At 56.0% G+C, this 14,319-nt stretch overlaps 1 protein-coding gene across 1 annotated transcript; it reads left to right on the top strand.

The window, feature by feature from the left end:
• Window positions 1-3,335: 3,335 nt before the first annotated feature.
• On the top strand, window positions 3,336-10,486 carry FEZF2 (FEZ family zinc finger 2). The gene is made up of 6 exons (XM_068154257.1): window positions 3,336-3,464; window positions 4,028-4,638; window positions 5,027-5,889; window positions 5,982-6,116; window positions 6,222-6,354; window positions 6,812-10,486. Exons 3-6 carry the CDS (start codon window positions 5,083-5,085, stop codon window positions 7,078-7,080), a joined length of 1,344 nt encoding a protein of 447 aa, XP_068010358.1. The 5' UTR covers window positions 3,336-3,464; window positions 4,028-4,638; window positions 5,027-5,082; the 3' UTR covers window positions 7,081-10,486.
• Window positions 10,487-14,319: the final 3,833 nt, after the last annotated feature.

The raw sequence follows: 14,319 nt of genomic DNA, 5'->3' as shown, positions 1-14,319 counted from the left end.
GTTGCCATTTTTAGACTTACATAAGCCAGTTTGATTGCCATTGAGGCACTCTGTGCAGCTCCTACCACAGTGCCCTGCAGTTGCTCTGCAGTGAGGCTAGATTTCAAACAGCTTTAAGAGCAGGTCCTATACCAACCCTTAAAATTAGACTCAGGTTAAAAATGTTGATCATCTGCCATCACTAACGAAGTCGGTCAGCCCAGCCAGGGAGCGATTCTGGGACTGTGTGCTTCAAAAATCCCACTAACCACATTCGTTCTGGGAGCCATACAGTGCTCCAAACCCTACCTCTCCATAGTGTTTCACTATGCCAAAAAAAAATAACTACAGAAGCCCAAAACATAAAATGAATTAAAATTCACTGCCTTCACATACACAGTAGTGTATGTGTAACTCAGTGATTGGGGTGAAAGAGTACTCTGGAGAGACTCAGCACCTCTGCTCCAGTCAAGGTGGCCTTGCCATGCACTGCCCCTGCCCGATGTGTAGTCAGGGTACTCTCCATGGGTCCCTAAGAGTCCTGCAGGATGAGACCAATTGCCCATGGGGGCTGCACTGCTGGTACTTCTATTACATGACGTACCATGGTTTCAAAGGGCTAACACTCCAAACCTTGCAATCCTGATTTCCTAATTCATTGCTGGCTAATTTGTCTAAAACCGTTTCTGTCTCTGACCACTGCAAACCAAACTCCAGGCAAACACGTTGGGGTCATCCCTGGGGAAGAGTCAGAGGATGTAATCACTGCTTTACACCAAGCCAGACCCAAGCCCAGTGTGCTTGTGCGACAGCACTGCAGCCCAACTCCCTTCGCAGACTGACCCTGCCACTGCATCTTGCACCAACCACAAAACTACAAAAACTACATCGGAAGCTGTCTCCCCCTCCCTGGCTCACAAAGTCATCCTAATTGGCTGGGCTAGTGCCTCACCTGGTTATCCACAATCTTCTGCTACTAAAAAAGTAAGTCAACAACAAGCATTTACAAAAATACAAGTAAAAAGCAAAGCAGTAAAGAAATCAAAGGCAGCATTTCAGAGAGATTGAAGCATAATGCTAATAACTTGCGGCAGCTTCCACTGTGGAGTTTAAGCAGCTGCCAAGTTAAATAACCAGGAGGATCCTAAGTTATCATCCAGTGGACCATAAATGCTCAGTGTTGGGTACCCAGGCAGGGGCGGCCCGACAGATGCGGGGAGCCTGGCCGGGCCTGCGGGACCCAGTGCTCCCCGGCCAGCCGGGACGGGCCCCCATGGAGCCCCTCATTGAGTGGGTCTGGTTATGTGGGGGTGAAAGGGAAACGTCCACCGATTTTCGATGTCATCGGCCGGGGAGCGTTTGGGGCTGGAGAGGCCGAGCGCGTATAGGACAAAGTGATGAGAACAGGCATCAGACGAGCCCCAGGATGAGCCTGGAGAGTTTCGTGCAGGGGCCAGGGCCGTCCCAGCTAGGCGAGCACCGCAGTCGTTTTTCTGGGGAGGGAACAGCATAAAAATAACTGTAAGAGCGATCGCGTCTGCGCCACGAGAGGCTTCGCGATGTAACCCTTCTAGGGGAAAATCCGCAAAGCATTTCTCCCCTCCAGTCGTCGGGGGTGAAGTATTAAAACCTTATGGGAGAGGCAGAAAGCGCCGCCGAGCCGGGATACTGCAACCTGCCCGACGTGGAGCCGCTCCTGCCTCCAAAAGCCGGGATGGGCCACCTCTAACCCTCTCAAATCCTGCCAGCCTCGTTCAGCGCTGACGGCGAAGGCACGGCGGAGGGCCGGGCGGCGTGGCCGGGGCAGCTGTCTCAAAGTCAGTCACTTGTGATATGCTTGCCGAACAGCAGAAGTCGAATCGATAGGGACAGCCTCCAGCTGTGCCTAAACCTGTGATTTCAATTAAAATACTGAGCTCCGATGCCTGAGTCCTAGGTGGGATCCCAAAGCACGGATGTACAGGGCGAGCTGTATCCCGGTTCTTCACCGGCCAGGAGGCAGCGGCACAGCCCGGCACAGCCCGGCACAGCCCGGACCGGAAGCCGCTGCCCGGCCTGGGGCTCCGCGGGGGATGGTGCAAAGGGTCCCCGCCGCCGCTACTCGCCCCCGGGTGCCCCGAGGCCTGCGGGACCTGAACCCCCGAGCAGGGCGGTGGGAATGGGATCCTCGGGCCGAGAACCGTCCCCTCGGTTTGGGAGGCAATCAGGGAGAGATCCGGCCCAGAAAACATCCCGGCATGGGAAAAGGGCGGCGCGGGGAAGCTGGCAGCAAGCTCTCGGCCCCGGCTCCGCAGCCCTCTTTTATCCTGCCCGAAATCATCTCGTTTACAGAAAATATTTGTTTGCACTATTAGTTTGTACTGGAGTTAATTACTCAACGTGTGAGCGGGGAGTAATATGGATAAAAGCAGCCCCAGTGTTTATTGTGTGGGTGAGCTGTTGAGCGGTGCTTGAATAAACTGCAATTAGGGTTAGATAGAGATTAATTAACATGTGAGTGGCAAGGTGTAAAATAGTTCCCAACCCTCCACTCAGTATAATCTGCAGGCGAGGAAAAAGAAGTTTGTGGAGGCTAATTAAATACTTTGCTAAAGCCGGCAAGCCCCGGGAACGAGCGGAGCCCCGCCGCCGCCGCCTGCCCACTGCTCGCTGCCCGGCTCGGCTCGACTCGGCTACCCAGGGCTCGGACGAGCTTTCTCGCAGCCTAACTACCGGACGCATCTTGTGCCGCTTCATCTGGCTTTCCGCAGTCCCGTCCCACTCTTTCCCTCCAAAAGCGGGATGCTTTCCTCTCTCCCTTGCACGCTGACCCATCCGACACAGGCGGATGGGACGGAGAGAACAGGGCTGGGGAGATGCCAACACCTGGAGCTCCAGGCAGAGGGATCCCCTGTGTGTCCCCCTGCCGGAGGCGGGGTGTCCCCCTGCCCCGAGCGCGGTCCAGGCAGCCTCGGGGCAAACTCTCCCCTCCACCCGCCAGTAGCCCGCGGCGGTCGCCGCTTTCAAAGTTTGTTTCTGGAGCGTGTTGTGGTTCGCAGGTGAAAGAGCCTGTCTGCAAACAGCCGGCAGTGAGCTGCCCCGGCGGGGAGAGGAGGCGCGGCTTTGTCAGCGCCGCACAAAACCCCCGAATTCCTCTAAACTTTCTTAGGCGTGCTAGGGAGGAGGACAAAAAGGGGGAAAAAAAAAATATATATATATACGGGCCTTTTCATTGCTTGCTTTACCTCTGACCAGGCTCAATCTAAACCCTTTCGCTCCCCACCCCTCCGCCTCCCCCCCACCTCCCCCGGATAATCCTCCCCTTTATTTTAGAAACACACAAAAACAGGTTCCACGCAGCGCTATAGTGGCTACAAGTGAAAGAGAATTGAGGGCCCTGAATCGCCGGGGGAAAATTGGTTCGGCTGAATAGCCCGCGAGAGGGACGGGGCGGCTAATCGGGGCCAGGGGAGGTGCTGCCGCTGCAGCCGGGCCCCCCAAAACAGGTGGACACGGGGCTCCCTCAATTACCGCCTCCTCGCTTCTGAGGTTTCTGCAAATCCTCCCCTCCCGCATCAAGTCGTTTTAATTGGAGAGAGCAAGGGAAGAACCCCCGGCATCCAGGCGCTATAATGTAGCCTCGCCTAGTTCTTGTCCTTTTTCTTTTTTTTTTTTTGGGGGGGGGGATGTAGGGTGTGTGAAGAGGGGAGAGGGGGTGGCTGGAGGTGGGGGTGTCACGACCAGGGCTAAAAGAGAAAGGGGGAGCCGCCCGCCTGGCCCCCTGGGAAGCGGGCATCTTCTGGGGTGACAATTTGCAGAACTCCTGTTCGCAGCGCACGGGTCCTTTTCTATTATTATTTTTTCTCAAGCCAGCGAAACCCCGGCCCTGGACTCGACACCCTCAGCGTTTATTTAAGGCTAATCACCAGCTAGCCTGAGAGGGGAGAGGGGTGGAATTAAACTTAGTTTAATTAACATTAATACACTGTCCTAATTAATGGGTTGGCTATTAATTTATACATGCTGGGGAGGCTCGCAGATAAGTGACAATTTATTAATTATCTTCCAGCTCGGTTGCAACGGAGCTGATTGCAGATGGGTTGCCAAAATAACTCGAGCATGGTTGCGTGGTAGTTGCTTTAGGAAAAAAAAAAAAAAATCATTCTCCTCTTCTTGAAAAGGGAAAAAAAAAAAAAAAAAAAGGAGAAGAAGAAAAAAAAAATCCTCACGCTCACTCGGAATGGCTCTTCTAACCCCAGCAAGAACTGGAGCACTCTTTTCCACCCAACTTGTGAATCGCACTTGCCTTCTAATTTGCCACATGCAAAACGATTCCTCTGCTTTGCAAGTTGCTTTTTAAGAAGGGAGAGAGAGAGGAAAAAACCCAGCTCGCACACGAGCGATTTGTGCTCTTAAACTGGAAGGAAATTGTGCGTGGAGGGAGGGGGGGGGGAGGCTCCTCTTCCTCTCTGCCCCAACCCACCACACTCCAGCCCGGCGCCTCGGCTAGGGGAAGATCCATGGTGGCATCCCCATGTCATTCTGCTCGAAGTGACTTCATGTGATGTCAGCTTTAAATGTACGAGACCGTGATCTGACGCTCAGGAAGATGTTTGCTATCAAAATGTGACTGTAGCCACACTGCGCTGCTTGGATGAGTCTCGCCGGCTCTGGGCAAAGGTAAGTGGTCCCAAGGCGAGCCCCGCCACCTCTCGCCGTGCCCCCCGCCCCTGCCCCTGCCCCCGCATTTACCGTACCGCGGCCATCGGTGGGGCTGGGCTGGGTGGCATTGAGCTGGGGAAGGCTTTTCTTTTTCTTTCTTTTTTTTTTTTTTTTCTTCTTCTTTTTAATACTAACAAGGTCTAGCTTGCATGTTACTTTAGCGTGTTACGCTTAATGAGCAGTAATCTGGTACCCTACGTGCCATTGTTCTTGGATATGTTCATTTGAATGTAAATAGGGAGGGGGTGCTGGGGAGGGGGGGGGGGGGGAGAGACGACAAGGGGGTGTGGGGGGAGAACAAGGTGCTTATTAAATTGATTTGTCTCCTGGCTTTTCTGGAATGCAGAGCCGAGAGCGGGAGCAAGTCGCTGCTCACACCAAGTTCCCGCACGGAGGAGCGACATGGCGAGCTCGGGGTCGCTGGAGACGGTCATGCCTTCCTCCTGCCCCCGGCACGATGGCAGGGCCGCCGCCGCTAACCCCTCCAAGACCCTGGCCTTCTCCATCGAGAGGATCATGGCCAAGACATCGGAGCCCAAACCAGCCTTCGAGCAGAGGCACGGCGGGCCGGGGCCAGAGTCCGGGCAGGAGCCGGAGCCAGGCAAGAAACCTCTGAGTCTGTGCTCGCCCTTGCCCTGCGTGATCCCTATCCCGCCGCTGGGCTACGAGGTGCCCTCCAAGACTCTCATCAACTACTCGGAGCTGTGGAAGAGCAGCCTGCGAGGCGGTGCGGGGCTCTGCAAAGCCAACTGCGGTGTCTGCTGTAAGGCAGAGCTCGCCCTGGGTCAGCCCAGCGGCCGCCTCATCAAGCCACAGGTCATCCACCAAGCCGGAGCCGTACCGGCAGCCCCTCGCTCCCTCTACTACTTCAACTACCTGGACGCCGCTTACCACCCGGCTGACATCCTGCATGGACAGCTCTTCCCTGCCGGCCTGCTGGGTGCCCCGCCACCGGGGGGGCTCTCGGCCCATCAGAAGCTTTTCCTGCTGGAGAACGCCAAGCTGGCGGGGCTGGCGGCCGAAAAGCTGCCGCCGCCGCCGCCCTTCGCCCATAAAGAGCGGCTGCCGGGACACCTGGATCAGGTGATGAAGGAGGCGGCGGTGGCGGAGCGCGGCGGCCCCCCTAAGGGCCACGCCAAGCTGGGGGGCGGCGGCGGCGGGGCGGCGGAGGGCAAGCCCAAAAACTTCACCTGCGAGGTCTGCGGCAAGGTAAGGGAGGTGCCGGCAAAGGGGCGTGAGTGGGGGTGGGAGGCTAGGGGCCCTGTCGTGCCTGACCTCGCCTTCCCGGCGCTTCCCCGCAGGTGTTCAACGCGCATTACAACCTCACCCGCCACATGCCGGTGCACACGGGGGCCAGGCCGTTCGTGTGCAAGGTCTGCGGGAAGGGCTTCCGCCAGGCCAGCACCCTATGCCGGCACAAAATCATCCACACCCAGGTAGGTGGGGGGCAGCCGGGGTGCGGGAGGTGGAGGGCTTCCCCCCCCCCCCCCCCCGCTCTCCTCGCAGCCTCCCCTTGACGGGCCTCTCGCCCCCCGGTACAGGAGAAACCCCACAAGTGCAACCAGTGCGGGAAGGCGTTCAACAGGAGCTCCACGCTCAACACCCACATCCGCATCCACGCCGGCTACAAGCCCTTCGTCTGCGAGTTCTGCGGCAAGGGCTTCCACCAGAAAGGTGAGCCGAGACGGGCCGGACCAGGGGGCCCCCGTGGGGCCCTTACCCATCATTAGCGGGGATTAAACGGTACGAGCCCTGCCCGGATAGGGGAAGAGACGGGCGCAGGCAAAGCCGCCGCCGCTCCCAATTACTTTCCCTCTAAGCCGGGCCGCATCGTCGGGCACTGCTGACGGTTCTCCCTAAATGCTTTTTAAATGAGAGGTGCCGGGCCTTGGTCCTAATCCAGAGCCCTCCATTTGACGCGGGTCACCGGGCTGACCCTGCCTCTCATTTGTGCCGTGCCAGTTGGGCGCTGCTCCGCCGTGACGCGGACCGAGTTTGACAAGTCGGACGAGGGTGCGGGGGGAGACCCTTCCTAACGCCCACCACCCTGTCCTGCCTTGCCTTACCTGTGCGCTGTGCGACCCGGGCACCCTCGGATAACCCCCTTTTCCGCCTTTTCCCTCTCTCGCAGGCAACTACAAGAACCACAAGCTGACCCACAGTGGAGAGAAGCAGTACAAATGCACCATTTGCAACAAAGCCTTCCACCAGATCTATAACTTGACTTTCCACATGCACACCCACAACGACAAGAAGCCCTTTACGTGCGTCACTTGCGGGAAAGGATTTTGCAGAAACTTTGATTTAAAGAAGCACGTCCGAAAGTTGCACGACAGTGTCTCCAGCGCTGCTCCGCCACCGCCGCCGCCGCGGGACCCTGGGCGCAGCGGGCAGAGCTAAGGGTCTGCCGCACCGCCCCACTCGGACCTGCTCCACCAGGCCAGCACTATTTATCCAAACCAGCCTTCGTTTCTCTGTCTTTTCCCTTGCGAGCTCAACCGCCGGTAGCAAGCGATCCAGAGCCGCAGTTGTATATAAGAGGAATCTTATTTAACGGCGAGTTCGCCGCCGGAGCGGGCCAGGAAGGGCCGGGCGGGCCGCCCCCCGCCAGGACAGCGCTCTTTACACGTGTCTGTAAATCTTCATTTTAAATGTACACTCGAATAAGTGAGGAATATATCTATATATATCTATATATATCTATCATGGGACAATAAACCAGCCCTTCGCAGGTGTCTCATTTCCCAGCTCGGCCCTAGCCCGAGCGGGGACCGAGCTGAACGGCGCTAATCCCCCGTGTAAACGTGGTTTGCAGGAGCTCCGGGAGCAAGGGCCGGCGGCAGGGAACCGGGCCCTGCCGCTCTGGAGCCTGCCGTGGGCTCCGGCGGAAGCAGCGAGAGCGGGAGGGAATCGGGAGGCTTCAGAGGGCTACTGCGCTCCGGGAGAGGGGCAGTGGCGGTGTGGGACCCCGGCCGGCAGCGCAAAGGGCGGCTCGGAGTTTCCCAGCGTCGCTCTCCGGGGTCGGTTCATTACGGCGTGGTTAAGCCGCTCCTGAATGACTATCTTTTCCTGCATGCAGATGAAATGATCTCACGCTTGCTTTGCGAGTAATGACCCAAATTAAGAGAGAAAACACAGACCCTTCAAACCGCATTACATTAATTTAATCACTCCCAGCAGGCCTCAGAAACTCTTTTTGATCAGAATATGGATAATCAAGCAGTTGGATTACACTAAATATTCCCTTCTCCTCACCTCCCCTCCCTCACTTTTAATATGCAAGTGTCTATTCCGGCCACGTCGTTAGGAACAATATTATTCTATCGGAGAGAGGAGATGGAGCTGGCCGTGCGTGTGCGTGCTGGTCGGGCCGGGTTTGCCAATGAAGAGGGGAACGAGCGAGGCACCTAAATGCCTGGGGACGGCGTAACGGGCAATTCACCTTTCTCCGCTTAATTGAGTGGTTAAATGGTGAGAGGCGAGGACGAGCACAGCTCGCCGCCAAGTGCAGGACCGGGAGCCGACCCCTCGCTCCGGCTTTCTGGATTCATTATCGAGCTGCGATGCTCTGCGTCCCCGAGGAGCAGGATGGGGCCGGGGACCAGGCAAGCCCCGTCCACCCTCTGCGATTTAAGAATTTCTCGGGGTTTGTATTTTCAAGTGCTAGAAGTAACATTCTGGTGGTTTGGGCCGGGTGAGGAGCGGGAAAGGATGCCCAGTGATCCCGACAGCAGTAAAGGATCGTGCCAGAATTTGTTAAAAAATTTGAAGAGAGTTTCAGGTCAAAAGGAAATAATAATAATAATAATAATAATAATAATAATAATAATAATAATAATAATAATAATAATAATAATAATAATAATAACAACAACAACAACAATATAAACAACCAAACCAAAACCCAACCCCCGTTACCCTAAGTCACCGCTCTGGGAAGCCCTGACGGGGGGAAGGACCGTCCCGCAGGCGTAGGGGCCATAGCGGGATTCCTTGCAGGCGGGTCGCGGTTGCACACAACCAGTAGAGCCCGGCTCCCTGGCTGCCGCGACAGACGGGGCGGAAGAGCCCACGGGCCGAGGGCAGCGCGATGGGACCTCCCCCCCCCCATCTCCGTGAGGACACTGCGAGGGGAAGCTACGGCAGGACGAGGTCCTGGAGGAGGGGAGCTAGGAGCGGGGGGGCCTGCGCAGCCCGCGGAGCCGGTCCCGCTGCCAGGTCCGGGGGAAGCGGCACTTCCTCCGCACCTCGGGCGCTGGGAAGAGGTCTGGGCTGCCAGCCGGGAGCTGAAAGCGGGAGCCAGGCACGGCTGCGGGCCCCGCAGACAGTGCGCAGGCTGCTTACCCAGCCCTCCTGACGGGCGAGAGCAGTGTGAAACCTGCTCCTGGGAAGGGAACTAGGGAAGCGCGTTCCTTTCTCATTTTTATAAAAAGCGACGTTGTTTACAGAGCCGTCTGTGAGAGGGGGGAGCGGCATCCTCGTCACAGCTGAGGGCATCCTCAGGGCACCCCGAAGGGCCGCAACGGCCGCCGTGGGGTGGGTTTGGTCCCCTCGCCCCTCCTGGGGAACAGCGGGCACCCCAGCCGGGGCCGTGTGTCCCTCCGGCTTTCCCCGGACCTTGGACGCACTGGGAAAGGGCCACCGCAGCGCTCTCGCCACCGGCCAGCCCCAGCCCACCCCCCCAGGGGATTTCACCCGGATCCCGGCACACACAAGCCGCAGATCGCGGGGGAGGGGCGGGTCTGTCAGACACACACACGCCAGAGACACCAATTATCTTCTCCCTCACAAGATGTTTCTGCTGTCCACGACTGCTCACACTTCGGCACTCTTGCCAGCAAGCCTCAATAATAACACAAAACCCGCACACACACACCAAAAAAAAAAAAAAAAAAGCAACCAAACAACTCTCCCGGCGCCGCAGCCGTGCACACAACAGATTGAGCGGTGCCGGTGCCTCGGGGGGGTTAGAGGTGCCTCCGCGCAGAGAGAGACGTGCCAGCATCGCCGGGCTTCCCCTCTCGGCCCGCCCGGTCCGGCTCGGAGGTTCCTGGAGCAAGCGGTACCCAGGTGCGTCCCGCCGGGCTCCGGCAGCGCGCCGGGCACCGGGAAGCGAACAACCTTAAAGGCAGCTGCGTTGCCCTTTTCCCTGCACTCCGCTCTCCAAACGTCTGAGCAACCAGTTTGCTGCTAGAAACATGTTAATTGCCAACGGAGCTCATTAAGGCATGCACATGCAAAACACAGCGAGGGAGATTAAATGGACAAAAGCGCAATAATGAACTGTCAACAATCGGACCCATCTACACGACCAGGAGCACTCAAGAATGAGGCATTTAGAGGCAACAAAGGATTGTCTGGGACAGGAAGAAAGGACGACCTAGACTTTTGTTTAGTCAACACAATTGATTACAAATGAGAGATTAACAGGATAGCTTCAGAGTTTTTTTGAAGGAGGCAGAAGAGAAAAGTCCAATTAAGTGCACCGAATGTTAACTACATTGATTTCCACGGCCAGCCCTAGAGAAATTCTCATTAAACCATCCCTGGCGATCCCTTTTGGAAAGTAATTTGTCTCCCTGATGGAGCAGAGAAAGGGAGCCGTGTAAAGAGAAAGAAGCGCTAGTTCTTGGCACAATGAGCTTAGGAGACACACTGGAAAGAGCCAAAGGGGGAGTTAATGAGCATCTGACAAGCCGCTTGGACCCGGGCCTGGAGAGCAGCGATGAAAAGATGGAATTGGCCAACAACTATTCTTTATATCAAACATAAAAAGGCCAATCTGAAACAGGGCTGCTCAAAGCTGGTGGGGAAGAAAAGAAAGGCCCCCACTGGGGGGTGGAGTGGCGCGCTCAACTGCCCCATTGGGACGGGGAAAAAAACCCTCGCTGGCATGTCCCTGTCCCAAGCGGGTGGAGCGGCCGGACCTCAGCACCACCCCCGGGCTGGGCACGGCAGAGGGGGCCCGGCAGCCTCGCTGCAGCCACCCCCGGCCCGGAGGCGTTTGCACAGCCCTGTTTCACCCCACTCCGACCCTCGGAAAAGAGCATCCCCACGCCAGACGAGCTGGGTACAGTTTAAGAGGTTATCCCGCAGAGGTAGATCACCGGCCAGCCCAAATCACAGTGGCCCAGCTCTCCGCAGGAGGCAGGGCGGCCCTGAAATCCGCCTTCTCCCCCAGTCCCGGGGCTGCAGTCACCCACCTGCGCCGACCCCTTCCGCTGCCCCGTCGTGTAGACGCGGGTCGCCCGGAGGCTCTTAAATCAGATTAGAGCTCGTTAATAACAATTTTGGCTTAAGTCTGTATTGACTTGGGTTTAGGAATGGCTTAGCACTTTCGCTTAAGTCAACACTACGACTGAATTGACACATGCTTACCCCAACCCGCCCGATCCCTGCGGATGCCCAGGTGCCCGCGGGACAAATGTCCTTCTCCCGCTTTGGCCCGTTTTACGGAAATATTTGCATTACTTTTAAGCGAGCCCGACGAGCCTCGAGTGTGCCAGCTCGCCCCCGCGTGTCACCCACGAGGGTCCCTCCGCGGACGCGTTTCGCGAGCCCAGGGTTAGGATGGGGGGAGGGGGGGGGGGCACTGCAATCCCCCAGGCTCTCGCCTGTTCCACCTCCCAGCTCCTCTGGCCCTTCTCAAGTGCCTGACGGCGTTGCCCATGCCCACTCCCTAACACCTCTTTCCTTCTCCACCTCTTTCTTCAAGCTCCCTCTACCCCTTCAAATTTGGATCTCGGACACCCCGAGCTCCGCAGAAAGCAGCTGTCCCCGCAGTAGAGGGGAAGGCGACACGGCGGGTCCTGCTGCGGGCATTGCCTTTCAGCCATCGGCCACGACGATGCTACCGGCTCCCCGGCCGCGCTTGACCCAGCAGCAGTCGCGTGCGAACGGGACAGCGATGGGGCAGGTAGGCCCTGGGGGTGTGGGTCAGTGGGAGCGAGCGGCATGTCACGGCGGCGGGGACGGGCACCCGCCCTCCGAGCTGGGAGGGGGCTGCAGTGCTGGTGAGGGGCTGCTTAGTGACATGCTCATCTCAGGCTCTTCTTCTCCCGACGGTTCCAGGGGGTGCACCCCAAACCATGGTTTGCCCCAAACCATTTGCATCCTATCGCTCCCCCTGCTGACACCCTCCCCACTTGCTCCAGGGTCACCAGCCCTGTCGCTGTCCTAGATAGACCGGGTGTGGCCGGTCCTGCCTTCCTGCAGGCAGGTGAGCCCAGCACATGCCCTCAGCTTACCAAAAGAAAAAAAAAGAAGACTAAAACAAAGAGGGTGTGGGTGTGGAGTGGTGTGGGCGTATGTGCAGAGCGCTCCGTTTTGGGGCAGGCTTCCTTTCCCTGTCTGGTGTTGAGGCTGCGGCCGGGCCGTGCGGCTCAGCCTGTGAGAAGCCCCGGGCCGGGCCACCGGGCAGCAGGGCACTAACAGCTGCGGCGACCTGGCTCGCTCCCGCCCCTCAGCTGAGGGAGCACTAACAGCCTCCCAGTGCTGGTACTGAAAAACACCGGTGCTGTTAAAATCTGAAAAAATCTGCTTTAAATCCAGTAAAATCATGTTTAGTCACGGAAACCCCTGTTGTCCCCATCGGGGATGGGAACAAAATGCTGTCAGACATGGAGCACAGCAATGGATAGTCTACTCCTGAAGTTCTGAGTTTGAAAGTCAAAAACCCCCACATTTGACTTTTCCTACAAATATTTGCATCTTTGTCGTCTTCTGCGTTTGCAGAAGACGCAAGCTGCTGAGGAGCTTTAGGAACGGTCTGGCCCAGGGTAGGCGCATATCCAGCTGACGGAGCAGGGACCAGGCACCTGCCGGATCCACTTCTCGGACTCGGCTTCGCCTTTTCTGGCTGCTCACTGAGCTTTCGGAGCATCCCCCGTCCCCTAGCCAAATAATATATCCCCAAATAATCGCCGCTGTCTCACTGCAGTAGACAAGATCGTCATTTGAAGGGCTCAGGCATTGAAATCGTCCAGGGAGCACCCGAGATCTGCAATCGCGTTCCTAAAGTCCCACTAACTGTCTGATACTCCTGCTACTGTCTTCCTCGCTGCTGCCAGTTGCCAAGACATTTCACATAAATAGAAGCTTTCTGATTTATAATCAGCCTCTTCCTTCTGATTCATTATGTTAATGAATTGAGATATTACCAACATTGGATTATCGTACCACTGAATGAATCCAGCAAAAGGAAGCTGATTGTAGAGGGAAAAGCCAACTGTAGCCGTAAACTTAATAAAAAGCAAAGTCCGAGAAGCAGTGTAAAGCGCTGCAGTGCTCACTCTAAACACCGTTCACAGATGATGGGGGATGCGACGTGTGGATTTACGGACACATTTTCCACCGTTACGGTTATTATTACCAACATTTCCACAGAACCAAACCCGCTGACCAGAGCTTCCCTGGGAATCCCGGAGCCCTTAAGCGGGAGAGGACACACACATGATGCTCCCAGTCCCTTCCTCAGCCACCGCTCCCAAGGATGCGCACCCCCAGCGCCCCGACACGTCCCGGAGCCCGTCCGCCCATCCGGACCTGCCCCGCGCTCTCCTTCGCACTGAGAAACAACAGAAGAGTGCTTTTCCCCCGGCCCTCCTTTCTCTCTTTCCTAGAGCTGCCTGGCTTAGGCTTTCCCCCCGCCGGGAACAGCCCAAGCCTCGGGCAGGCTCGGCAAAGCCCCGGAGCGGAGGAGAACCGCCGGGGAAGCGCGGTTAAGTCGCGCCTGCCAGATCCGCCGTTCCCTCAGCGAATTATCCTGCGGGAGATGTGGCTGAGCCACAGCTAGAGCCCCGCCAGTGACGCCACTGGGAACACGTACAAAATAAACCGGTAAAGAAACGCAAGTCTGAAACCCGAACTACCTTTCCCACCACCGCTGTGAGGCAGGTACTCATTTACTGCGGCTTCAAGCTATGTAATTAGTCAAGGAGACTGTAATTTACCTAAAGGACGGCAACATTTTCCTTTTATTAATCTGCAATATATTTGTAAAATAATCTAACAGCAGCTGGCTCTGCTCGAATCTGTTTCAAAAGTGTGATGTAAATACCGTCTCACACTACTTTGTTGCCTATTAGGGCTCTCTAGTAGGTGATGTGACGGAGAGTAAGAAGAAAGAACACACATTTATTTTTAAGATTACCATTCCCAGTGATAAAATTCAGGGAAAGAGAGTGTACTTGTACCTGTTTGCACTAAAACCAAACGTATGCAAAATATCTGGAAGGTTAGCTATAGAGCAGATACAAGCTAGGGCATTTTCAAGAGTTCTATCAGCTGTGATTAAAAGGAGTAGCAAATTCCCAAATTTAATCAGCCTATTTATGGCAAAGACAAAGAGCTTCACACAGCAAAAGGATGTACTGAAGAACTGAGTGGGTTTTTTTTTCCCCTACCTGTTTCCTTTGCATGAGTTTAAGCATCTCTATCCATACTTTGCTAGTAACCACGTATCTGAAGTAATTTAGCTCACAGCTCTTGTGAAAGAATAGGAAGGATACAAATAATCAGTCCGGGATTCATTGTATTTGGATTTTTCAGCAGCAAACTTTTGACATTCTAATCTTGACTCAGCAGATTAATATTTCAGATCACCATCAGATGAAAACAAAGACCATTCCCTAAGCAAGT

The sequence above is a fragment of the Melanerpes formicivorus genome, unplaced genomic scaffold, assembly GCF_026170545.1.
Source record: "Melanerpes formicivorus ecotype bairdi unplaced genomic scaffold, bMelFor1.0.p_v2 SCAF_28, whole genome shotgun sequence".
Classification (NCBI taxonomy): domain Eukaryota; kingdom Metazoa; phylum Chordata; class Aves; order Piciformes; family Picidae; genus Melanerpes; species Melanerpes formicivorus.
This window is presented reverse-complemented; position numbering and strand designations above follow the sequence as displayed.